The sequence below is a fragment of the Colletotrichum chrysophilum genome (assembly GCF_026319265.1).
Source record: "Colletotrichum chrysophilum strain AFK26 chromosome Unknown scaffold_310, whole genome shotgun sequence".
Taxonomy (NCBI): Eukaryota; Fungi; Ascomycota; class Sordariomycetes; order Glomerellales; family Glomerellaceae; genus Colletotrichum; species Colletotrichum chrysophilum.
Window position 1 is genome coordinate 1 of NW_026517597.1, and position 26175 is coordinate 26175.

At 51.5% G+C, this 26175-nt stretch overlaps 5 protein-coding genes across 5 annotated transcripts; 2 read left to right on the forward strand and 3 right to left on the reverse strand.

The window, feature by feature from the left end:
- Positions 1 to 3122: 3122 nt before the first annotated feature.
- On the reverse strand, positions 3123 to 5075 carry COL26b_014215 (uncharacterized protein; the record flags this gene model as incomplete). The annotated part of the gene is made up of 7 exons (XM_053186792.1): positions 3123 to 3279; positions 3336 to 3496; positions 3556 to 3666; positions 3725 to 4054; positions 4123 to 4329; positions 4407 to 4671; positions 4837 to 5075. The coding sequence occupies 7 exons, from the start codon at positions 5073 to 5075 to the stop codon at positions 3123 to 3125; spliced, it is 1470 nt and encodes a 489-aa protein (XP_053029259.1).
- Positions 5076 to 7808: 2733 nt separating this feature from the next.
- COL26b_014216 (uncharacterized protein) lies at positions 7809 to 9494 on the forward strand (the record flags this gene model as incomplete). Its single annotated transcript, XM_053186793.1, has 8 exons — positions 7809 to 8134; positions 8196 to 8322; positions 8445 to 8635; positions 8698 to 8841; positions 8899 to 8988; positions 9046 to 9079; positions 9138 to 9355; positions 9410 to 9494. The coding sequence occupies 8 exons, from the start codon at positions 7809 to 7811 to the stop codon at positions 9492 to 9494; spliced, it is 1215 nt and encodes a 404-aa protein (XP_053029260.1).
- A 287-nt stretch (positions 9495 to 9781) lies between these two features.
- On the reverse strand, positions 9782 to 11155 carry COL26b_014217 (uncharacterized protein; the record flags this gene model as incomplete). Its single annotated transcript, XM_053186794.1, has 1 exon — positions 9782 to 11155. The coding sequence occupies one exon, from the start codon at positions 11153 to 11155 to the stop codon at positions 9782 to 9784; it is 1374 nt and encodes a 457-aa protein (XP_053029261.1).
- A 4656-nt stretch (positions 11156 to 15811) lies between these two features.
- COL26b_014218 (uncharacterized protein) lies at positions 15812 to 17239 on the reverse strand (the record flags this gene model as incomplete). Its single annotated transcript, XM_053186795.1, has 4 exons — positions 15812 to 16364; positions 16441 to 16871; positions 16923 to 16970; positions 17048 to 17239. The coding sequence occupies 4 exons, from the start codon at positions 17237 to 17239 to the stop codon at positions 15812 to 15814; spliced, it is 1224 nt and encodes a 407-aa protein (XP_053029262.1).
- Positions 17240 to 19869: 2630 nt separating this feature from the next.
- Positions 19870 to 21013, forward strand: COL26b_014219 (uncharacterized protein; the record flags this gene model as incomplete). The annotated part of the gene is made up of 3 exons (XM_053186796.1): positions 19870 to 20235; positions 20389 to 20742; positions 20840 to 21013. 3 exons carry the CDS (start codon positions 19870 to 19872, stop codon positions 21011 to 21013), a joined length of 894 nt encoding a protein of 297 aa, XP_053029263.1.
- Positions 21014 to 26175: the final 5162 nt, after the last annotated feature.

Here is a 26175-nt window from a genome sequence, read left to right on the forward strand (position 1 = left end):
GGAAGAGGCGTGTACTACAGAGTATATAGCTAGAGCCTGCGGCCCTCCACGCCACATACCCTTCGGGAGGTCTGCCGCAAGGGCGGCCGCGCCCTTGCCGCCATGGCGTTAAATATTAAACAAACAAACAAACAAACAAACCCGAGCAGGAGAGGTAGATGCCACTAGCCGCGATGAGTGTTGCCTCAATTCAGCGTGTCATTCGCCCAGGGCATTAGAAACCAGGAAGGCGCTCAGGGGCTGTCACACGTTGGAACTAAACATATAAAGCTCACAAACTTCCCCTGGGTGGAGACACACGAAGCCATACCAAATAGAAAAGCTGCTTCATCCAGCGATCTCCGTTCTATCAGGTTACTCGAAATTATGACTTCAGAGAGGATAACCATCTATCAAAATGGACTTTCGACTCCCGGTGTGCACGTCCGACACGAATCAGACAGTCAAGATCCGCCACCCGAATACACGTATCCCGATTTACCTACCGATGGGACGATCACGCCTGGCCGCGTCAACACCCCCTTCTCAAACTTACCGGCAACGGAAAGATTAGTCAGACGACAGGTTCCGATCATCGCCATTTCATCAGGGTCTCCCGGAGTGCCAATCTACATGGTGTGCTTCCTGCTGGTCATTTGTTTGTTGGCCTGTAAGTCACATCTCGGAAAATAAATCCCGTGCGGACCGGCTAACCCCTGAATGACAGATCATCTGGTTTCGCTATGTATGGCCATCTATACTTGATGACCCTTAGGGCAATATGCACTGCAAAACAAGTCCTGAATGGCCTGATTTCATGTCGAATTGAACCACTTGGGAATGCCCTCAGCGAAAGTCGGTGTGGGTGACGGCGTGGATAATTCTTCCAATTGAAATCACGGTCTCGTGCGGACTTTGACGGCCATCCTCTATTGTGTGAACTGCAGAAATACACCCTGATACCGGGTTTTGTGGTTTTGGAGAACCCGTGCGGCTCCCCACGGAGCCTCAATTCTCGCATCCAGGTGCACATCCCGACGACTTACCATACCGAGATTGGAATTGAGTTTTAGCTTCGATGGTTTTCCGGTGAGGGTTTGGGTGAAATCACGGAATCAGCACTTACAGTTCACTCGGCGCGTATCTCTATATATACCTTGGTCCCCATGTACGCCAGCGCCATTCCAAATTGTCCAGATTGCACGCTGTTTTTGACTACTCGAATTCAGATTGTTCAGATTTCTCGTCGATTGGACTACTTGACTTGAGAGGCTTTATTTCCCTGATTTCTCTACGACAGCAGCCATGGATCCGTTCAAACCCATCCCGTCTGAAATCCTCCGGATGATACTCGAGATCCTGCCGAGCCGCTCCGATTTTGCTGCTGCGACTGAAGCGTCCAAAGCCTTTCGTAACGCAGCTGATCCGTTCGAACCCGTCCCGTCTAGAGTCCTCCGGATGATACTCGAGATCCTGCCGAGCCGCTCCGATATTGCTGCTGCGACTCAAGCGTCCAAAGCCTTTCGTAACGCAGCCGTTCGGTTCGAACGCATCCCTTCTGAAATCGTCATGATGATACTCGAGAGCATGGCGAGCCGCTCCGATGTTGCTGCTGCGACTCAAGCGTCCAACGCCTTTCGTGCCGCAGCCATCTCATCACGCAACCAGATCCGCCTCTTGCAAGTCCAGAAAGATCTCAGCGGAGATCTTCTCCAAGCCGCGATGGCTGTCATCTTGTTTCCAGGTCCGGGTTCGGATGAAGCGTCAATATCCCGTCACTTGGACGACTGGAGAAATAACAGGCTTACGAACCCATTCTCTGATCCTAAACATCCCAACAACAAGATCCACATAGAAAGGTTGGATAACCTCTGTGGATGCTTGCGACGTGTCATCACCGACTATTTGTCCAAGGCCACCAGTGTTCGACTGCCGTTTGCGTACCGAACGTTGCCAACGTGGTCAAACCCACATTATTCTCAGATGACCACCCAGAGAGATCTCCGCCAACATCACTCGAACAGTTTCAACATTAACAACATGGAAACTGATGAGCGGTGCCGTGTTTATCGCGCCTTTCTACAATACGAAATTCTCAGCAAGATCTACGGCCCCTTGACAGCGGCAAGAGCGCCTGCCGGTCCTCAACCCAGGTTTCATACGTTTGACTGGAATGATCTCTTCCACAACTCCACACCAGCCTCCGACCACAAGCTCTTTGGGAGCGTTCGCGAGTATTACATCATGACACACCGCGCGGTGCTTGCCCAACATGAAATGAGTCCTCTTCAGACGTTTCGCCAACAACCTCCACGATACATGCCGGAGGAGTGTGAACATGCGCCTCGCGTGGGACAGTATGATTTTCCACCCAACCGGAGATACGTGGTAGCACGTAACCGAAGTCGTGATATCGATGGGTTTGCTGTGTTAGCCAGCGGCGGTCTTGATATGCTCGTGGGTGTTCTGACGGCACAACCAGCAACAATGCGCGTTCTGTATCGGGGGCTCTGGCGAGAATGTGAACGCAACTTTCACAGGTTTGGCCGGGTTGATTCAATCCCGGGTCTAGATACAAACGATCCAGACTACGCAAACTATATCAACGAAACACAACACTGGTTTTTGGCTGGTCTGGTTCGGTTGCAAAGACAGGGGTCACGGCGTTTTTCGAGACGACCGCTTCTATCCGCGCTCTATGGCATCCATGACACAGCGGTTTCGACAAGGAACAATGCAAAGCAACTTCTTCATCTTCAAAGATTATCGAATCGCAAATTCCAGGGCTAGGGGTGCGGAGACTTTGTATTCTCACCCACACGTCTGGACCAGCCTCAACCAGTCTCGCATTCTTCGAGAGGCTTGGAAAAGATGTGAGAGACGCGGGGCCTGTTCTTGGAGGATCATGACAGAGTAGACAGCGGTTCGTAGGGTAGACAGCGGTTCGCAAGGCATACAGCGGTTCACATTCGAACGATTTGCAGTTTAGAATAGAACATTACTTATAAACGAAGACGGTTTCTCCCGGATTCCATGCGCCTAGTGAATAATTCCTCATGCCAAGCCGGGACGCTGTCGCATACCTAGCAGATTCAAACCTGTTCACGCTATTCAATGGGAGTGCATATTCAATTTTACGGATGTTATTTGATGGAGTCAATCTTGACTCTGATAGGTTTCCAGATCCTGGCTGCAGCACTGTCAATCCAGATTGCTGTCGTCTCGTCTGTCTTGTAAAGACTCATGTCGAACCGGCTGAAGAAGTTTGCGATGCTGAGGTACATCTCAACATAAGCAACACTATGGATGATTAGCTCTTTGTTCAGATTTGACCAGACTACCGTATTGAAACTTACTTCATGCCCAAACAGGATCGCGGTCCCTTGCTGAATGGAACGAAATACTTCTCCAACGCCCATCCCTGTTCTCCGAGCCAACGTTCTGGAATGAATTTCTCAGGCTCGGCGAATAGATCAGGGTTGTCATGAATAGTGCGGAGAGTCTGCGAGACAGTTGTCTGTGAGGCAAGTAGAGTCAGCATACCGCACGCAATATCGGAAAAGGCGCAATACTTACTCCTTCCGGAAGATAGTAGCCGTCAACAGTGGCGCCGCCTTTGGGGACTCTTCTCGGGATGATGCCAGGTACTGGAGAGGAGAGACGCAAAATCTCCTTGATAGTCGCGCTCTACATGTTAAAGGTCAGTAGCACATCCTCAAAACCACGCGCTGAATGAGCCACGCACCAAATAAGGTAGGCTGCTGATGTCACGGTACTCATAAAGACCCTCTGAGTTGGTGTCAACAGTCTTCAACTCTTCAAGCACCTTATCCAACTTGTCAGGATGCCTGAGCAAGTAGTAAGTGCCGAAGGTCAGGCCAAAGCTGGTTGTGTCGGTGCCTGCAAAACACAAAGCCAGAGCTTCGTCAACAAGCGCCTCGCGGCTCAGCTTGTGGTACATCTTTGTGTTTTTGGTGCTCAGCAAAGTATCAAAATATGTGCTTCGGCCATCGGAAGCGGTATCAATTCCAGCGTTTTGCTTGTCTTCAATCTCCTGAATCCACTCGGAACATTGCTGCGGGAGTTGTGTTAGGCGATATGCAATGCAACTTCAGGACGTGGGTCACCTGAGGATTTACTTACGTGGCGGAACTGAGCATATCCCGGCAGTAGCTTTTGAGCGATGCTCATAGGAATAGCCATGGCAAGATGAATGAGAAACGGAAAGTGCTTCGTAATCAGGAAGTTCTCTGCAAACTTTTCCATGATGTCCAAGAAGGGGGGAAACTCCTCATCCTGGTCAACCAAGTTCATGTTTCTGTCGAATAGGACAGGCATAATGGTATCGACCTTCAGCAAAGAACATAAATTAGCAACCTTTCCAGCAAAAGTCACAGATTAGAATCAATAACAACGGTAAAACTTACTGTCACGGCCTGCCAGAAGGGCTGCATGCTGATAGCTTCTCCCTTCTCGAATGACCTCTGGGCCCTTGCCATGGCCCTCTTGACGACGTCAAGAACGACGGGGGCCAACTGATCCATCTGTTTTGGCGAGAAAATTGACTTCACAGTGTTCCTGCGCTGCTTGTGCGCCTCAGGATCAATCAACATGATGATGGAATACTTGATACCGCCTCCGCTCTGGAAGAAATCAGGGTCCTTGGTGTACTTGGTGCCATTTCCGTAGACCCTTGATGATGATGTTAGTTTACACTTTTCCCACTGAATACTCAATTGCTAACATACTCTTTGAAATATTCTGGATTATAGACATGCACTCTGCTTGGTGATACTCTCACAACAGGTCCTGCTTCGGATCAGTCCGTGAAGTCGGGTTCGGGCATGGGGATCTCACTCACCATACTTAGCGTGGAGTTTGGGGTAATCCTTGATGAAATGGCCGTCCAGGATGACATCCTGGTAGAACTCATACCAATAAGTGGCTGCAGCGTACCATGGGCCAGGAATGTTTCTGAGGGGGTGGAACAGGAGCCTGTAGGCCACGAGTCCGACGGCATAGAGCACAAGCCCCACGACAAAAATTCGCGGGGCGTCGCTCAGGAGACTCTGGTGGCCCAGAAGCTTCAGGGCCATGTTTCGATCTGGGTGAAGTCGGTCGACTTCAGAAGCGATCGCCTTGGGTGCGTGGAGAAAAGAGAGGGTGCGTGGAGAAAAGAGAGAGGTAGAAGTAATACAATTGACTCGCATAGAACGAAGAGGTCTGAGCCAACGGGATGAGATTTGGCGAATCTCGCTTCCCTTATGGCCTTTTCGCAGTCGCCGCGCTGCACGGTTCTGCACTCAAAGATAGTGTTGCCCAAGTTGGAAATGGTCGACCAAGGCACTCTCGCTATTTCGAGGAAAGGCAGCAGGCGGCAACAGCGTCGAGAATCCCTGATCGAGCCAATCGTTGATCATTTTCTCCATTGGGGGTTGAACCTAGGTATATGTAAGTATGCAGGACATCTGCGGGACCCCATCAACTCATCAATCGCACGTCGCTATGGCCCTCACCGCTAAATTAGCGTGGGCCTACTGTGCCGTTCGATGCCTCTGGCCCTGAAGCAGCGCTGCCGTGTTACTCAGACAAACAGAACAAGGGCGTTATTTGGTATGTTTGCCTGGATGCAGAGAGGCTGAATTGGTCATTCGACGGATCACGGGCTGACAGTCAAGGCAGCAGTCGAGGCTGTAAGGCAGCAGACAATGGCTTACATCACTTTCGGTGTTGCCGCCTTATGGATTTGGGGCGCCACTGGTTTGGGGGCCGATTCCTCGCATCTTGCTTCCCGAAATGTTCGGGTTAGGGCTGAAGTGCCTGAGTGCTGAGACCCGTTGATTCATTTTGGTGGCTGCCCGGGCATCCTTTACATGAGATGTCACTGAAACAGGACCTGTCAAGAGGCGCGGTCGCTGTTCCTTCTAGGCGGAACTTGGTTGTGATCCTTTTGTGGCAGCTCTCCACTGCCGGAAGCGGCATCGTCTGATAGTCCTCTCCGTGACACGATCCACTTGCAGTGCTCCGTGGAGTTCTTCAGCGAACGAGATCCTCGCCGGATTGCACACGAACATCGGACAAACATTGCATGAGAACATCTGACAACTGTTGACAAGTCAACATGTTGTGTCTCATTGGCTATTCTTGTGCGATGCGATGTAACCAGCCCCTGATGTTCGAGTTCCGACCCCTTCTGGCGGGATCAATCCAACGGGACCACGAGTCTTTCCATGTCTTCCGGGGGGGTTTCTTCTCCTTGGCACCACGGTTTTGGCCTCTGGAGTCTGGAGGCACCTGCGGACCCCTCAAGACCAAGAGCCGAGCCCACACACTGCGAACCATCCCGGCATCTCATATGGCTACTCTCTCATAGGCTAGTGACCTGAAGACCGCGGGGCCTATGAAAACACTCCGACGGAATGTGGACTGTGTCTGGCTGTCTGCGCCGCGAACCTGCAGCGCCGCCAACATTTAGCGGCTCGGGACGATTTGCTATCCTCTCCTTCGGTGAATCTAGCAGGCTGTAAGGCAGGGAAATCCCAGTATCTGCGACCGGCAAGCAAGCAATCCTAGCCACAACAACGTGTTTTTTTGATTTTCCAATTGAGCAAAGTTCAGACTTCGGCGTCCTAACTCTTGTCCGGGTAATACCAGACCGAATCTGGTCTTTTCTTGGGGATTTCCACTCTCCCCAATGTGATAGCAGGGTTGCATCAGTTCCCCCAAGTAGGTACAAAAGGGAAACCTGCAGACAGAACGGATCTTGCTCTGTGTGCTAGGTACAAGTCTGTAATCGGTACCCCCGAAAGGGGTATCCTAGGCATTACAAGCGGAACCTCAACGCGCAGTCGCGCATTATTACACACAATACCTAGCTCCACGGGCTCCAAGTGCCGCGATGCTGTCACATGGTGCACCTTAGGGTCCCCAGTGAGAGGAGATAACTTCTTGAGGGGACTTTTACGTGGATAGTGGCCGCTGGAAATGTGTAGGCTCCAATGCACGCCAATGGCGGTGCAGCAAGGCGAAGGCTGACATTGCTGACACCGAGTCACCGACGGCCACAGTTATGTCTCTTTTGAGTAAATGCCTGTCAGCTTCTATGGACTCTTACGCCCCCAGAATTGTCAACTTGGGAAAATCAGAGTTTGGCCTTGCCTTGGGACTGGGACATCCATGTCTATGGTGATGTGTCCAAGTCCCTGACCCTCCTAGCGGAGCTAAGATCAACTCCTTGACTCGCCCTTCTGTGGTTCGGACAATAATCGCCGCCTCTTTCGCTTGCGGTGACGAAACCCTCGCAGAAGGGGGTGGGTCTCTTCTCCCGGTCGTCCTAGGCTTCCTAGTTAGTCACAAGGGCAGCCTGACCGGTGTCCTTGGGGTCAACATCTCTGTCGAGGCGGAGTCCTGTTTGTCAATGGCTTGGTGTGCAGGTTTGCCTGCTGCAGGAACGTCCAGACCTTTGGGGGCTTGCGCCGACAGGTGAGTCCGCTCGGCCTTAGCCAACCGACGAGACAAGATGGGAAGTCGGGGTGGAGGATGATGTTTGGTCACTTAGCTGTGTGGCTCCAGGTCTGTTCTCTCAATTATAAGGTGTGGCCGCATAGGGCTGCACTTGCCATACTCATAAATGGCGCGAAGCTACATATTCCCTGGACGGACGAACCAAAAGACACAAATTGAAGAACGCCGCCATCTCCCGCCTTCTTTTCAACCCTTTTTTACTTTCTGAGAGATCCCAATCTCGCTCCCAAACTCAGCCAACTTCCACGCCGAACATGAGCTCAGACGACAGGTACAGGGTCTCTTGCAAGAGGGCCTCCACAGACATGGACCCCTCGTCTAACGATGTGGTTCCCTCGAAAAGGATCATGCTTGGAAGACGCCCCTCGATTACCACCGCGTCGGATATTAGTCCCTCAGAATCTTCATCGCCGCCAGCTACCCCAGTTTCCGAGTACCAAGCAACTGCAACTCAGACCTCGCCTTCGGATCATGGCAGCGCGGCATGCGACCGCAACCTGCGTGACATCATGGCGGCCGACGCCCAATACGTCCGGATTCCGGACTGTTTCTCGTCCATCATGTCCGTCGAGCCCGCCATGAATGTCAACTGGGAGCGGCTCAAGGAGGAGGCCAACGCATGGATCAAGGAGTACGTGATTTGAGACAGGCCCGGTGATCATCTGCACGAAATCACGCTAACGAACGGCCAGCATCTACCACCTCAGCGATGCACAGGCGAAGAAGCATTCACGAGCCAATTTTGCGTTCATGAACGCCATGTGGATTCCGTACGCCGACGAGGAGTCTTTCCGGGTGATGCTGGATTGGAACAACTGGGTGAGTTATCAGACGACGCAATAAAGTTTCAGATATTCCGACTAACACCCGTATCAAGGTCTTTGCTTTCGATGATCGTATGTGGGCATGGTACACCCTCGCCTCTATTGGTGACTAATCAGGAAATTGTAGAATTCGATGAAGGCCATTTGAAAGACGACCCCATCAAGGCGCAGAAGGAGCTTGATGCTCACATGGCAATCTTGGAAGACAAGAACCCGCCAGTGCAGCGTGACGACAACCCCATTCACTACGTATTCCAGACAACTTGGGATCGTTTCAAGAAGGTCATATTTCAATTGCTTCAAGTTTCGTACGCTTCATGAAGACTTACTCTTCCCAGAGAACATCACCAGAGTTACAAGCTCGCTACAGGGCATCCATGAAGGGCTACTTTGAAGGCCTGATTGGTCAAGTCAAGGTGCAGGAATCACAAAAGGCGTTGAAGATCTCAGTCAAGCAGTACATGGACTTCAGAAGGGCGACAATTGCCTGCGAGCCATGCTACGCCCTCGTTGAGTGGGTGCCAGATGAAGCCTTTTCTTTCGTTCCGTGGCTAACAGATCTTCCCTCCAGGTATGCGCACGGAATTAGCATCTCGCAGGAGCAGGTTGACCACGAGTCGGTCCAAACCTGCATGCAAACTGCATCTGATCTCGTCATTCTGTAAGTTGCCTAGTATGACAGCCTGCAGCTACTTGCAGTTCGCTTACACCAGTGCAGTGTCAACGACATCCTCTCATATCGCAAAGACTTAGTAAGTATACAACCAACCAGCCAATCTCCATGCTCGCATCGCTTACGTCCGTATGTAGGAGCAAGGAGTTGACCACAACCTCATCTCGCTTCTTAAGGCGCAGGGCTACTCAACCCAGGCTGCTGTGGATAAGATTGGTGACATGATCGATGAGTGCTACAAGAGATGGTACGGCGCGATGGTGAGAATGCCCCTCTGGGGCGAGAAGATCGATCGGGAGGTCCTCAGGTACCTCGACGGCTGCCGCAACATTGCGCTTGGCAATTTGCACTGGAGGTGAGTCGTTCTGGCCGACGCTTGAATCATGCACCCCCTGAACATGAATTGCAGTTACGAGAGCGGCCGTTACCTGGGTGCAGAGGGGGCTGAAGTGCGACAAACTCGCATTATGCGCCTTCCTTCTCCGGGTGTTTAAAAAGTTCTGCGTGCTTATGGCGTCTTGGATTTCACAAAAGCCGAGTCAATTATTTCCTTGATGATGCTTGGTGGCCGTTTATCAGCGTTTACGAAGGAGTTGGAATACTTTAGACGAGATACCGGACATCGTGTCCTGCTTATGGTTTTGGGTGGAGGCTTTCTGATTTTTCCTTATAGACATTCATGGGGTTGCAAAGATACCAAATTGCAATGTTTTTATTGATGTGGTTTATCCTAGAGATCATGTATCCCTTCTTTTGCTCTTTCGTCCGCCTTGTGTCTTCGTCACTTGTTTTCTCGCGCCGCATGTTCCCCGGCTCGCTTGCCAGAAAAGACCCCATCAGCGATTGACAACCCACTCACGTACCCGTTGGCGCAAACTCCGACGGCAGTTCTCCCAGCTGCATATAAACCGGGGATGGTCTTATCTTCCCCTGTCAGGACCAGCCCCGTGTCTCCATCGACGCGCAGGCCGCCAAGAGTGAGGCCATTGACAGCTTGAATGCCTCCCACGCGGCACGAGATGTCAACGCCGTAGAAGGGGGGCTTCAACAGCGGTGTGCAGTACTCTGAGGCCTTATGCATGCGATCTTCATTCCGGCTCGAAATGTCCCGGTTATACCCCTCCACCGTACTTTTCAAGCCCTCGGCCGAGACGCCGAGTTTGCTGCCCAGCGCCTCGAGCGAACTTGCTTTTTTGTAATCCCAGTAAAGCCAGTGGAGTCGTTGAACCAACAGAGGAAAGTTTGTTTGCTTAAACAACTGGCCCCTGGCCTTAGCCCACTGATTTGAGTCAAGAATCAGAAATCCTTTCGCGTCGTGATCCCGAATCATGATGTCGCTTAGAGTCGCCCCGTACATGTCCTCGGCTGCAAATCGCTTGCCGTCTTGGGCCACGACAACACCCTCAACCAGGGCTGTTGGTGGGTACAGAAAACGCCAGGCGGACATCTTGTTCATGTTGGACACTGCACCCCCGGCCTCGACGCCGATGTTGATTCCAGACCCGTCATCGCCCTGTGTTCCAAGGGGTGCGACGGTGGAGAACTCGGGGAGAAAAACTTGCCGCATTTCGTGATTGAAGGCGAACCCGCCGGCTGACAGCACGACAGCCCGCGAGTGGATCGTTTCTGATACGGCATGTTCTTGCCAGATTTTATCAGCTTGTTGGTGATACTTGTCCGCCAACTGTGAGGCCATCAGCTGATACTTCTTGATCTTCTTGACCAGGCTCTCGTGCTTGGCAAAGAGAGAGTTCGTATTGGACATTGTCCTGATCTCTACTCCACTTGTCTTGCCCTGGCCATCAAACAGGACTCTTTCGACTTTCGTGGCAGGCTGGAAGTCAACCCCAAGTCCCAAGGCCGACTCGAATAGAACGCGCCAGAGCTCCCCGCCCGAGAAACCTGGTTGGACCATCCGATGTCCTCTCGGAGCCGGTTCCGCCACCTTGTTGAAAGGATGCGACTTCTCATTGCCAGAGAAGTACAGATAGTGTTGATTTGTCGGATAGCTCGTCTTATACGGACACAAGGATGCCTCGAATCGTGCGCCGTGTTTCTCCAACCACTCGTTTCGCTGGACGCTCTCGTCGCAGAACCTGCGCAAGGTCTTGTCGTCGACTGCGTCCCCCGTTTCCTCTTTCAGGTAGGCAAACATGTTGTCCGGTGAGTCGTGCCCATAGCCTGCCTCCTTCTGCTGCCTAGTTCCACCTCCAGCGTATACGACGCCGCCCGAAAGCGCGGATGCGCCGCCCCCGTGGGCATCGTCGAGAAGGAGCACCTTTGCGCCTTTTTCCGCCGCCGCGATACTCGCGCATACCCCGGCTATCCCACTGCCGACGACAACCACATCTGGGGGCTGAGTTCGCTTCAGAGTCGAGTACTTGTGATGAAACCGGTTGGGTCCAGGTAATATTGATTGGAGACGCCACGGTAATGCGTTTGGTTTGGGGACCTTTTGCAATGCTGCACTTTTGCGGCAGAGCAGCATGACGATAGTGCGGCTGGTCTCGCCAAGTGAGTTGGATTATGGTGAGGAAATAACAAGAAAGGAAATTGGTGTTGGATTTACGGGCGAACGAGGGATTGCGCGGTTTTTGGGATAGGTAAGCGGTTCAATTGTTTAATGTCTCAGTTTGCTTGCTGCTATTCTACCGTTCATCCCGTTGTTTTTGACAGCAAGCGCGGTGTCCTTTGCTGTCCGTCATTCCGCGAGTCTTGAACTTAGACGTGGTGGCTCTCCCACGGAGAGCGTGCGTTCCGCGGAGACACAGTGACATTTGTTTACCCCGATGCTTGGCAAACTCCGAATCATTGTGCTACCTGCTGCACCTACCCTTCGTTTTCATAGTCACGATGCGATGTTTGAAACTCGACAATATTACTGATGTTTGCTTGATGAGGGGGTTTGCATATTAAGCCCCAACAGGAGGGGTTGGACAAGAGCACGCAGCAAAGCATGGTGGGTCTCTCGGCTGACGTACCCATCATCCCAGGCAGCAACTAAATCCTGCCGGGCATGTTCCAACGCAGGAAGTGACAATCCATCATCCATTGCCCTTGCTTGTTTGCGGGGGCGGGCAGAAATAATGATCGCAAGTTGAACTCGCGATGCAGCCGGCTTCATCGCCACTGGAGTTCCAAGTAATGGACAAAGGCACTAAACAAGCTCACATATCACGTCAACACAATCAGGCGGCAACATTGAAGGATTGGCATGAACTCGGGGGCTACCCCCATGCAAATTGGCACATGCGGGCTTCATACGAGAGCCTTGCGTGCTCTCAGTCGACTGCTAGCTTATCACCACGAATGAGAGGAACAATCATCACATTTTCTACTTGACAAACTGGGCCTCGTCCAAAATTGGGTAAGTAACGACCAGTAGGATGCGTGCCAATGTCAGGATTTAAGACGAGCCTGACACTGCCCGTAAGAAATAGAGTCATGCCGAGCTTGGGGTTAACCGCCAGTCTGTGAGCCAATGCCACCTTCCTGCCGTCGATTCCGAAGGTACGGCCCACTCGGAATCACACATCAGGCTGCGAGCTGAACGTTGATGTTTGGATGAAGGAGCTGAATCCCTCCCTGCCCACTTCGGTATGGCGGCTGGAACCAACAACTGCAACGCCAAGTTGCAGGGGTCGCAATCTAAACACCGACACGACATCCCGCGCTAATTCCCGAGGATTCGGTGACCGCCCTATGTTCTATCAGTCAGAGTCGGTGTTCATTGGGTGACAAACCATGGTTCAGCTGTATGTGTGTTCATACCGGTGAGAGGAAGTTAGTTTCGAGGCGGACTAGTGAGGCGCGCAAGGGATTCCCAATCCCGTATTTGTTGGTGCCTGCACACCATCTTCCCTCGAGATCGCCCAGAGGAGGACTCCCTAGCTCCAATCTGGTTGTAGAATTAAACGTCATTCCCGATCCTAAGCGCTGGACTAAATAGAAAAATGCCAGGGACCAATATCGTGGTGGGGTTCTGCAATTTTGTGTTGGTGCTGACTTGCGCATTGGATGATCTCGAGCTGAACTGAAGACCCTTGCAGTAGAGCCAGATGAAAGTAGAAGGCAAAAGAGATACTTGGCGTACTAGGTACACATGATTTCCTGTGTTGCGAAACGTGCCGCCCCGGCTCATTGTCTTTAATTCTTCATGCGTATGTACTTTATCAGCAACACTCATGGTCAGCTGAAGGCCTGCAGCAAGTGAATCCGACCCTTCTAAGAATATCTTGAAGGTGATCCTGGCTCTGCCAAAGACAGCATGGCATTGAGCTTGGAATTATGAGATGAATGAAGGCTGATATGCGCGGGATCCTAATGCTTCGTGTTCGACTGTGAATCATGTATTCCCATAATCATTCTGATCTACTTCATCACAGACTTTGCTTCGAATCGTAATGTGATTGCCCTCAACTTGCACGCGTCGTACCTATATTCGTTGGAGATTGTGTAGTTAGAAGCACACTATACTGAGGATCTCTTTTCAAGTGAGCTCCATAGAGTGATGTAGCTGAGGTAGTGTTCAGTGTTAACATGCTGGCTCATCAGATTCTCGCAAAGTCCAGTATAGGACGTGTTCCGGGTGAGTATGCAAACTTTCACTGTAACCGAAGCTTCGGCGAAGACCTAGAACTGATCTGGTGACACAGTGAACGGCCGGTAACGGTCGGTATTGCTTGCAAGTGGCACGTGTTCTGAATCAATAGACAGCTTGAACATTCTCCTATGGTGTAAAGTTTGTCATACCATGAAAGATAAGGTGCTCTGAAATAGGGTGACCATGAAAAACAAAATGTTCACTGAGGACGGCTGACTCATACGATTATTTGACCTCAACTAATGCAGAGCGCATGAAACCTGTTTACTGACGAAGTCGTATCCATGAGAACTCATCAAGACCATTTACGGGACCATGAAGAGCACTTAATCTCCTGTGTGTAGGTGTAAAGCTTCTCAACATTTCAACCCAAAGTGACGTGTGTTGGAACAGAAGATTATCTGCGAAGCCTCAACCCAGTATTAGCCATTTTCGAGGCATAAAAGTCAGAGCCATAGCCTTCGTTGTGATTCTTTAAACCTTCACAAGTGCAAAATTGGCGGCCAGTATGATAGTGTGCCTTGGCATGTAATTTACGGAAGTCAGGAGGAAATGAAAGAATGAGATCATCTGTGCACATATGATATGCACTCATATGATGTGCATGAACATTTCCTCACTGGGATCAACTTGCACTGCGGAGGCTTAAACGTCAACCACGACGCTCGATCGATTCCCAGGTTGTATTCTCTGTCGACCTTCGCATGTTGGGCTGCTTGACCGCGCAATTTATGGACCAGACGTCAACCCACGATTATGGATGGATAGACTACCAGAGCCCACCTCAGTGCTTTTCAGAAGTACCTCCAGCGACGCTTGGTGAGTCGTCGACCGAGAAATAATATAGGAATGCAGGGCCATAAAAGCGTGTCATAATCTGGCAATATTGGTGAGATACTTTCGGGACTGAGACGTCTCGGTGGAGTAGTTTCTTTCACGAACGTCTGCTGATCTCTCCACCATGACGTGGCGCTGGACCCAAAATTGGAAGATCGGGTCCGGGGTGCTGCGCCAATTGTCATCGTCAGGAGACCTCCAGGCTTGGGGGTTTAATGATCCTAATTATGCTGAGTAACCCGAGCTGGTTGAATGGCTATGTCCATGAAGGTCGCCGATGATAGACAGCGTCACTCCAAGTAATGATGAAGGCGGCACGGGGGAGCAGACACGTTGATTCGCAATGAACACACGTTGACTGGTGCTTTTATCAGACGTCTGAATATTCGGATGCCGTAATTCGATCTTGACGTTCCATAGGAGACCTTGAAAGTCTTCATCGTCTGGATTTCGTAAATTCATGCGTCGAGGAAAGCGACATGTTGAGGAAGACATTTGCTGAAATGATCATCCGATGTTGACGAACAAGGAAATCAAATGATACTTTAAGCTCCTGGTACGGCGAGGACGATGGGGAAGACAGATAACTCATGGGCCACAAGAAGGCATCGTGTGACTACGCCCACGTAGCAAAGCTTGCAAGCATGGGCCTCCCAGATGAATACGTAGGTCATGCTGGCAAATGACAACAGAGTTGCGATGACTGAAGAATGATTCTTATCGCTCGAGTTCAAGCCTCTTTGAATACGACCAGCGTAGCATGAACTTAAGAGCATTGATGATCAAGTATTTGTGAAAGTTGCAACAATGCCTCCGATCCTGATTCCGCCCTCAGGTCAGACTTGACGCCGAAACAAGCACTGGTTCACATCATCAGAGTGATCAGCAAGGATTACTTCTCATGCAGTAGAGAACAGACGTATCACTAAGTTACGATAGCTCTGACGAGTTGCGCCGCAAGTTTTCAGCAGTAGAAGCGATATGGGCAAGATAAGCTCTGACAGCTACACGTAAGTCTCATATGGTAGTATTCCACCTAGTATTATACCAGCGTGTAGTTGTACAGTGATTAAGGTACATAGTTAACGATTCGCTTTTGTGACATGTCGTCAGCATCCAGACCCGATTTCCAACCCCATCTGCGCCGTGATCCCCCTTGGTGTGTACCATCGCCGAATTGTTGCCATCTTCCCGGCCGATTGATTGTTTCCTTGACTTCGTAAAATAGTTTGGTGACTTGTTTCATCCAGCATAGATAGTGTTCTTCGGTCAAGCGTGATTGTAGTCGCCTCTTGGACGACAACTCTGCCACTTCCCCGTAGAGACCTTCCCACAAGCAGATATGATGCAGCTACCACCGACAGCAGGTCATCATGTAGTTGTCTGCTTGAAATCCTTCTGAACACGAATCGAGTGCAACGGAATCTCATCCTCGCTTTTGTCGTCAGGCTTGGTAGGGTAGCTCGTCACAGTATATCCGAAACCAAGTCCGTCAGCGTCGGGACGCAGCTTCCGGTCATTCAGGGGTGGCGTGCGGTCGCCGCTCCGGCCGTCGGATCCGTTCTCGTCAGAGAGTCGATAAAAAGGGTCACCGCCCGCTGAGTGCTTCGTGGTCGACTGGCTGCGGTTGACGTTTGTGGCGTTTGGGTCTTGCGACGACATTCCGTTGCTGAAGTTGGACTTGTTCTTGGAGCCGAATCCCATCGCCGTTCCAACTCTGAACATACCACCCATGCTGCCCTTGATACCGCAGGCTCGGGCGACCTTCTGCATGGCGGGTCGAAGGGTAGGAAGGCAGGCAGAGACAATGCCGGCAGACATCTCGATGGCGGTCCAGCCGACGGTCGGGGCGAGGGTGTAGGTTGGGTCGAGGTTGCTGTAGGTGAAAAGAACGCTCGTTCGGTAGGCAGAGGTGAAGACGACACTAGCAACTGATTAGCATCGCATGACGGGGAGCCCTCCGATCCCCTAAGATCGGGGGTAACAAATAGGGGGCTCACAAGAAACCAAGGCCAAAGGCGAAGGTCAGGGCAATCTTCTCAGCCTTCTGCAACTGCAGCTTCCAAACCTGAGGAATAGGCATGAGAAGGATCAGGAGATCGGTGAAGATGGTCGAGGCAGCGTTCGCGATCCATGTCGCGACTTGGTTGATGCAGCGGCCCGGAAGATCGGGGTACCACAGCTTTTCAACGGGCACGCAGATGAAGATGAACAGGAACGTGATGCAAATAACCCAGGCAAAGACGAATGCTCCAACACCCCAGGTCATCTTCTTGAAGAAGGGGATGTGGAAGATGCGGTAGTACATGAGCAGCAAGCTCAGTTTCGTCCAGCCCAGGTTCCATGCGTAAAGGATCTCTGCTACGACAAGGAACTTGGCCATCAAGACGATGTTATCCATCTCGACCTTGTCGGCGTGGACGCCCATGCCCTTTGAGAGGTTAGAATGTGCAATTCATCTTCGAATTGGGGCTTTACTTACTACTGAGTGCATGGCAAAGATGAATCCTACGACGACGATGTTCCATAACTGCGTCATAGTTAGTCCAAGGCCCAGCACTCCAGATAATGACGCTATAAACGTCAATTTCGAGGATAGGGACGCACCATCGACCAGATGATCAGGTAATCATCCCACCACAGCTTCTGTGCCTTGAGATGACGACTCCACAGACGAAGACCAACGGACAGGAGGGCGAGAACGGTCACGGAGACGACGACTTCGATGGTCCATGGCTGGATATTCTGTGAATCGTAACCGGGAAGCCCGGGTAATGGCGAGGCATCGGAGGACGACATTGTGACTCGGCTCGTACGCTCTCACGCCCCTTTCCTTCACTCACTTCGACAATGGGCAGAAAATAAAGTTGGACTCGATCGCGGGGGAGGAGAAAGGAACAAGAGAAAAGGCTCCTTCGGGAGTGAGGAGAGGACCCAGCCTGATAGCTCTCAACCGAAGGACAAAAGCAAAGGGGTTGGCGGCGCAATTCGCTTCAAACGGTCGCTCATCAACCCGGGGGAGGAGACCACCCTTCGCCGGAGGCTCATATGGACAGGGCCACTCGTCGCTTTATTCTGCAGGCACGATCCCTCGACACTGCACGCGAAGTGCCGGTTTTGGTGCCCCTACCCCTGGGCGGCGCAGGAACCTTGGACGGCTTTGACAAGAGTGCGAACCCCTGGACAACGTGGTAATGATGGTACGAAAACTGGGGAAAGAGAGAACTTCGGTTCACTGCCCTCTTGCTTTTCGTGCTTAACTCAGTTGTGTGTAATGCATCTCTCCGGTCGACCGCAAGCTGGATCATTCCCAAAGCGGTTGTGAGAGGGGAATCAGTTTATATGTCAAACGTGCCGGTCGACAAAAAGGGCAAGTTGATCAGCAAGAGGGAGTGGACTGAGAGGGGTTGGTGGACGCGAAGGACAGGGCAGACAAGAGGTTTGATGATGGATGACTGACAGAATTTCATCGATGCCACGAGGCAAAGTCGGGCATCACGGACATCAACCCTGGCTCGGTGAGCTCAGCTCCAAAGCACAAGCCGCATTAATACCCAGGCATTTCTGTGATTCGTAGGGGTCTTTTCGCCTCATTCCAGTCTTCCTATCATATTTGTTTTGATTTTGGAATATGACCGTCCACAATACGGGCGGGCTTTTCCTCTTTTTTCCTCGACGCCTTGTGGACCAAGGTTACTAGCGCAGTTAAGCGTCAGGCCTTTTGAAGGTCGAACGAGGTTGATGATTTCGGACTCGTTCTCCACAGCATTGGTCAAGAAATTTGGGGGCAAATGGCAGGCCTTAATGGGGATCATCCCGGACGCCGGATTCCGGTGCCGGGCAGCCTCCCTGAAAACCACTCGATTGGGTATCGGGTGGTGTTTCCAAGACTTCTAGCCTCCAGCAGTGGTGTCACTGTCTGGTGCCTGTTGGTCGGGCCGGGGTTCTCGCCGTCGGGAGATATTTGAGTGCGGTTTTATTTCGTTACACATATAAATTCCGCATGCGGTTTTGCGCCACCCAGGACCAAAAAGAATCGACAGGGGGGCCCTCTAACCGAGCCTGCGAGTGTCTCGGCGGCTGCATGCGTCACCACGCAGCGCGTCGTCAGTGGCCGCGGAGGGATTTAGCACTCAGAAGCCGGTCGTATTGGGGGGAACACCGGTTGTTCGGTAGCTGTTGAAGGCATGCGTGCGTGTGGCGATCTCGGACCCAGCCGGCTTTCCGCTGAAGAATCCGACCAGAAGGATTCCAGACTTTGATTGAGAGACAACATGTTGTGCGATTAGAGTCGGGCACTGCTTGCACGTCAACAACCACACAGACTTGACGCCAAAAAGGACGCCAGACCATATCTGCGAGCAGAAAATCAGCAAGACTGAAACTAGAGGAACGATATTCCCGTCCCTCCCGACGGTTCGTTTCTCTTAGAACGGGCGGGATGAATTTTGACTTTCAACGGCTCGCTCAGTCCAAAACGACGGCGTCTTCCTCAACCGGGGATGGCACACAATTGACACCACCCAAAACGGCATTGGATGAACCTCTCACGACCATCATCGAAAGTTCGCAACGCCGTCTCGTTCGTAAAGACCCGCTGTCCATCGTCCGGGCCCCTTACTCTAGCTCTTCTTAGGCAATGAGATGCAAACCTTCAGGACGCTACGCCGCTGCTGTCACCTCGGACACTTCGGTGTCAATAGCGCCAAAGACTCGGCGCTAGGCAGGGAGAACGTGGACTGTTCTCATTTCGCCCCTCGGTTGGACGGACCTGACTCGTGTCCACATCTGCCCATGTGCCATCGAATGTCTGCGGCCAGTGCTTCGGCGATAACACGGATAGGAGTGATGGGAGTCCCCTGACAATCCCCAAGAGCCGATACGCGTGCTGTTGATCTTTTCCTCGCGTCCAACAAAGCTCCCCGTTACCCACATGCCATGGAAACGTCACAGAGGCATTGACCAAATCCCCCCTCCTTGGGACCGGCGCTGGCGAATCGAACCGGATGGTCGCTGGAGCTTCACAGGACGTTTTTTTTCTGCCCTCCTCCACTCGCTTTGAATGCAGGGACATGCCTCGCCGTGAAATGGCTCTATTGGGAAACCCTCCCGGTAGCTACTGCACGGAGGTTACAACTCGAAGGGTTTCGGCGGAGCCGGTCGTTTGAAATACACCGCTGCCATGTCTGCCATGTCCAGTCGGCAGGCCGCACGAGGTGCCACGAGCGTCTTTGCGGTGGGAAATACAAGAAAGAAACCCGCATTCTGCTTTCAAACTTACTACTAAATCAAACCTTCTTTGCCTGTACCCCAGCCAAGCTGCGAGTTTTGTTTCCTGAATCGAACATTCCATCCCCTCCCCAAAGGAATCCAATCTCAAACCGCGCCAAATAAGCCCACAGCACCTGTCAGCAGAGGCCGAATCAAAAATGGCCGCCACAACTACGATCCAGGTCCCCCACCTCGGCGGCATCACGGCCGGCTACCGTCTGTCCGGGGACAAGGTCGACCCCGCCAAGCCCACCGTCGTGCTCATCAACTCCATGTGCACCACCGTCTCCCTCTACGATGCTCAGTTCAACAGCAAGACGTTGACCGATGCCGTCAACCTGCTGGCTATTGAGCCTCTCGGTCACGGCTCCACCAGCTGCCCGGCCGAGCACTTCACCTACTGGGACACAGCCATCATGGCCCTGCAGGTGATGGACAAGCTCGGTGTCGAGAAGGCCTTCGCTCTCGGCACTTCGCAGGGCGGCTGGATGGTCACCCGCATGGCGCTTTTGGCTCCCGAGAGAGTACGTAGCTTACCACCCACGTGATCTTCTGTTGTCACACTGTCATCTGCATTTGACCACAGATGCTGCAACATGATGTTGCTTTCCAGTGTCCATCAATGTTGATCGATGCATACTTTGGACTCCTCAGCTAACGTTGTTTTACAATGATAGATCCTGGGTCTCTTGCCCTTGGGCACATCGATGGACTACGAGTCAGCCGACTCTCGCGGCAAGGGCTGCTGGGACCCCAAGGCTCAGCTGCTGGCCTTCTACGACGCCTGGTCCAGCCCCGTCCCGACGCCTGACTTCCTCGTCGACGACATCTGGTGCGGTATGGTCGGCAGCCTGGGCTTCTCTGGCACCGTGCCTCCTGAGACCCTGGCTTTCTGGACCAACACCCTCAAGTCCGTCTACAAGGGCGACGAGGGCCGCAAGAAGCTTAAGATTGCCCTTGGTAACCTTCTGTCCCGCGATGGTCTCTTGTTGAGACTCAGGGATATCAAGTGCCCTGTCTACTGGCTCCAGGTATGTGCATGCAGGATCAACCATGGGGAACGAGGATGCGAGGCATTCGGCTCCAGGTTGAGCGTAAGCGAGCGAACTGTGCGCTAATCATGTTTAGGGTACTGCCGACCCCGTCTTTGGCGTCAACATTCCTGTCGAGCAGATCAAGCTCTTCACCGCGTCGCCGGAGGCAACTCTTACGATGGTTGAGGGCGGCGGTCACTACCTCAACGCCACGAGCCCCAAGGAGGTTGAGGAGGCTCTGCTCACCATGGTCAAGAAGTATGCTTAAAGGGTCAGGCCTTGTTGTATTTTTGGGATGGGCCGTGCGATGGCGTTATGATCATGAGTCGTGGAAAGCGATACGCGAGGGACATTGAACATGGAACATCGGCCCCCAAGTTGTAGGTGCGGCTGACAAGTACATAATCCGAATCTGAAGGAAATACCCAAAAGAACTCGAGATTCATCAGTGACCACGTCTGACCTCCATCCAGGTAAATTCCGGGCGGGTAATTATTGCTTGCATTGCACTCTCAAATCTCACGGATTGAGCCAAAACAATCAGTTGTCAAAAACACGGCCGTGTGCAGCGTTCAGGGGCTGAGGCAAGTGATCTGACGATCCAAGCGTCTGCCAAACGACATCTGGACCCTCTGTCAAATGCGACTTAACCAATAAAAACCAAAGTCCGTTTTTCAATGTGACAGGTTCTATGCCCGTCAACTCACTCGGTCAGTATCCGACGTTGGTCGGAAAAGTTGCGACCTCGAAGTTGCCTCGTCCTTGCCATCCGTTTGATGTAGGATTTCTTCGAGGTTACCTCCTGTCTGCTATTGCTACCATCCCATTCCACACAGCTGGGACGCAAAGCTTAAGGGATGCGCTCACCATTTTGGGAGATTTTCTGCTGTCCGACGGTTGCCGTCGGGCGCTGCCGCTGCTGGTGTTGGCTGACCATCAGTCGATGAGCTAGATGGGGCAGTTGCGACCCAGTGTTTAACCAGTATCATGACTCGCAACTCCGAGTTGATGCCAAGCTGTGGCTAAACGTCGGAAATGGTTCACGATGGTCCAGGCCGCCCAAGGAGAAACTCTCGCCTTTTCGGAGTTGAAAACAACGCAAACCTCTCTCATCGGTTTGTGGGCGACTAATCTCCGGAGCGAAACTAGCAAACTTAGATATCAAGTTGGGCATCATCACAAGCCACTGAGACAATATTGATTGTTGCAACAGAAAACAAATGTCTGCTAAACGCTCTTGAGGCTAATAGTTCCGAACCAATCTCGCATTTGGTGGGCGCAAAGGTGCCGAACATTAAGCTATGAAAATTTTATGAGCGTATTAACGCGATATTGATCTTCCCCTTGCTTCAACGACGAAGCTTAGAGTCTGAGATCTCATGTTGGTACAAATTCGTGGCATCAGGCCATGCCAGTCGAGGAGATGGGTTTTCTTTTTGTTTTTAAAGTCACGCCAAAGCCATTGATCCTGTGAAGTTTGCTCTACCTCTCCAAAGTCATGTTCCGTGATGTTGAGGCGTAGTAGGTTGATGGAACTAGATCGACATCCAGAATGTATCGGCGGCGATTCGAGAAGAAAAGACCTTTCTGATAAATTTCATGGAAAAACACGTCTAAGTGATCACCGACGAGTCTTACACACCATGTTACCATCAATTCTCGTATTAGAGCATGAAAGGGTTAACTTTTCAAGTTGTACAAGTTCCACCATGGTAACATAAAGCATCCAATGATGTCTAACCAATGACAATTCAGAATAGTTGCAAAAAAGCTCTGCATCCAAAGTAGTGGACTCGTATATAGCCGGTCAGAAGCTAGGTGGTTGGGTGAAAAGTTTACTAGATTGTTGCTGTACATCCATTCCTCTGCGTCAAAGATTTCAGGCGCATGGAACGTGCATGCGCCGGCAAAATCTTTCATCCAACGACAGGCACAGCTGCGTTGAGACAAACTTTTGATTGTGTGTCATGCCTGCCCGGGCTAAGGAAATATCCGGGAATGAGAAGACGGGTTGTTTCATTTCAATATGATGATTTGCTAAACGCCCAGCCCAAGGTAGTACTAGGCTCCAAATAACAAGAACTGCCTGTAGATTTGTAGTCGATTGAGATTAAGTTTTACCTTACAGGTCAATGCGTATTTACTCAGCCTAGAGTAAGTGAAGTAGAGGTTGGGGTTAGTTATGACCGAGGATATCTTCTTCTTGATAAAGAGAATCTTGAGGTTTGTAGGACGTGCCTTTCTATGGAGAACACATTCTGCTTGACCTTCCGATGCTACGAGGCTTGAGTTTCTTAGTTTCAGAGGCTTTGAATTTGATTTTTGTTGACTTTGTATGCTCAAACAGAGAGCTGCAAACGCTGGTGCAGTAGTAAATGCATTTGTCAGATGAAAGCGGTGAGCAGATGCATAGTGAGACAAGATGTAGTTGCTTATTCTCCGGATGACCAATTATGTGGCCTCTTGGGTATTGCCACCCTTGGCAAGTCTGGCGTTACTGCCTGCGACCATAAGCTGCTCCTCCGAGCCGAAGAAATTGTCAAATGAACCGGGCATGAACAACACACTCTACCTTCACTTGCACCCACTCGAACTCTCCGCCAAAGCGTCACTTGGAGGCGTTCTACTTAATGCGCCGTCTCCGACTGTGTTTCGACCGCCCCCGGGCGAGAGAAACGTTTGCGTACGCGCCTCTTCCTGAGGGTAATTTCATCCGATACATCGAGCTTCAGCCAGGAAACTACGACGATCGCTTGATATGTAGTCTACACATGTCAGGTGTTGACAGCGCTACCTTTGAAGCTATCTCCTACGTCTGGGGAACGCATAGCAGGAACGAGACTGTCATCTGCGACGGCAAGCGGCTGAAAATCACAAAGAATTTACGAACGGCTTTACAACGTGTCCGACTACAAGGAGGTACAAGGAGACTATGGGCAGACTCGATATGCATTAACCAAGAAGACCCCAACGAGCGAGGTCATCAAGTGGCTTTGATGGGCGATATCTACAGCAAAGCCACACAAGTTGTAATTTGCGTCGGGTCCGACCCTGATGACCATGGACATCGAGCCAGCACACTTGTGGACGATGTCAACAGGACAGTCCTTTCAATATGTGAAAGCATCGACTATTCACCACAGAGTATCCCGTACGCGAGGGATGACGACCCGCTTCGAAACGATCACAGGTGGAAATCGTTCGCCGCTCTTGTCCAGCTACCTTGGTTTCAGAGAGGATGGGTGGTACAGGAGTCAGGACTTGCAAAGTCGGCCATCATCCACTGGGGCAGCTCGCAGATCTCTTGGGCGCCTTTCATGAGGACTTGGCGCTGGGCAAGCCGTCAAGCTCCCGCATTGCACGTGCCGCTATTTGACAAGATATGGCTCAGCTTGAACCCTATCTACGACATGGCATTCGTTGCATCTCATCTACGAGAAAGCGTTGCTTGGTACCCCAAAGCGAGCACATCTCTTATCATGCATCCTCTGGAGATGATGAGACATGGCTACCGGCTTTCTCTTGCTGACAAACGCGACCGTGTGTATGCGTTTCTTGCGTTAGCACAACGCTTGAATCCCTCTGAGTTTCAACCAGACAACCCCAGTTACAGTCAAACCTTCCAAGAGACCTATCTTGCGTTCGCTCGCAAATATCTCAACGACACGAAAGATGCCACTCTCCTCAACTACGTCCACCACAACGCGGATACTATGTGTTCTAAGCTCCCTTCGTGGTGTCCACGTTGGGATCTGGGTGTTCACATCAGTTACATCACAACCCCTTCTCACAAGTTGATGGAAACACGTCTTAGGTCACCTTACACATTGGAGATACTGACTGGCAATGTCCTTCGAATGAGCGGGGTGATCGTCGATTCAATCGCCATGACGTCTGAAACACTTACCAGTGGAATCACGGTTAGTGGGATCGGGTTGATTTGGGAAGACTTCAGAGCCCGTCAAAAGCATGTATGCCCTTATGACTGCGAGCTCCGTCTTCAAGCACTTGTACAGTGCCTCACTGGCGGACGAATGTATGGACGTGAGGCCAAGTGGTACTGTGACTATGCAGCATACCTCAGGGAACTTTTCCGAATCAGTAAAGATACAGTCATTCCCCAAGCTGTGATGGAGTTGGGGAACAGTGGCGAGGGAGAAGTAGCGGGTGTTCATCTGATCGCGGCAGAGTACGCCCATAATCGAAAGGCCGTGGCCACAACGAAGGGGTACTATGCGCTGGGGCCTGGTATCTCTAAGAAGGGTGATCTTGTTGCCGTCCTATTTGGCACACGTGGCCCGGTCGTTCTACGAGAATCTACTTCCAGGAAGGGATCGTACAAGATCATCGGAGAGACATTCGTGGCTAGTAAGCGGACTTACCGTAACACCAAAGGCGTTTTGCTTCCCAAAAGACTAGGGGGGAATGGGGCGAGGGATTGGGAAGACTGGGGAGCGAAGACAAGCGATATTTTGCTAGTTTAAGTTCTTCAGCGGGAAAACCAGCTGACGAAAAGCTGTGGTAACGAAACGAGGCGACTACAGCTTAACTCCAGGTAACTCCTAGGTCGGCAATGTCATCGCTGTTGTAATTCTAGCCCAGAGCCCGTTACGGGAATGGCAAGTTTGGGAACCAGAGGAGAAAGATATCTTTCGCGTCCAAGTGCTGAGCATCACTAAGAAGGCGCGTATCACAAGACCAAGAGTTGCGTATAGTACCTAGCATATGAAAAGGAGGCTCTCAAAAGCTATTTCATAAATTGAAGTGGCCTTATTCGACCCCAATGAGATACCAAGCTCCAAAGCTGATCCAGCAGCAAATGACATCCCAGCCAACACTACTCACAGCTGGGTGCCCATAAAGTGTTTTCATGACAATGGTTATGCCCTTGTCTATGCCAACAATACCCCTGAAAGCGACGGCCAACACTCAGGCCATAGACGCCAACTTGAAGAACCAGGTCGGATCACCAAGCATATGTGCCGGCAGGATGCCTTGCAGAACCAATGGCGCGAATGCCAGGAGATGAGGTCCCAGAAGTAAGGCGAGAAACCCAGGCGATCCTGTAGCAGAAGGAATTGATGTGGTTCAGAGCATGTTGATAGTAAGAATGACCGTGTACCAGGACATCGATGATGAGCTTGCCTTATCTGGCACGGCTTTTGGAGTTTCATCACTCCCTTTACCATCTTTGGATGATGGCCGGTTGGCAGCTTGACTGCAAAGTATGGCGAGAAAAGACAAGTTTGCTGCAAAAGATATAGCAAACCCTTGGCCAAGCAAGATGAACAAACTCCCTCCTACATACCAATCCACCAGCACCCACTGTTAGTGCTGCGCTGGGTCCGCCATATCAACACTAACACTGCTAAACCCATCCCACACAACTAGAACCCTCGCCCGCGATGGCCTCGCAGCCAGCCGCGGGCC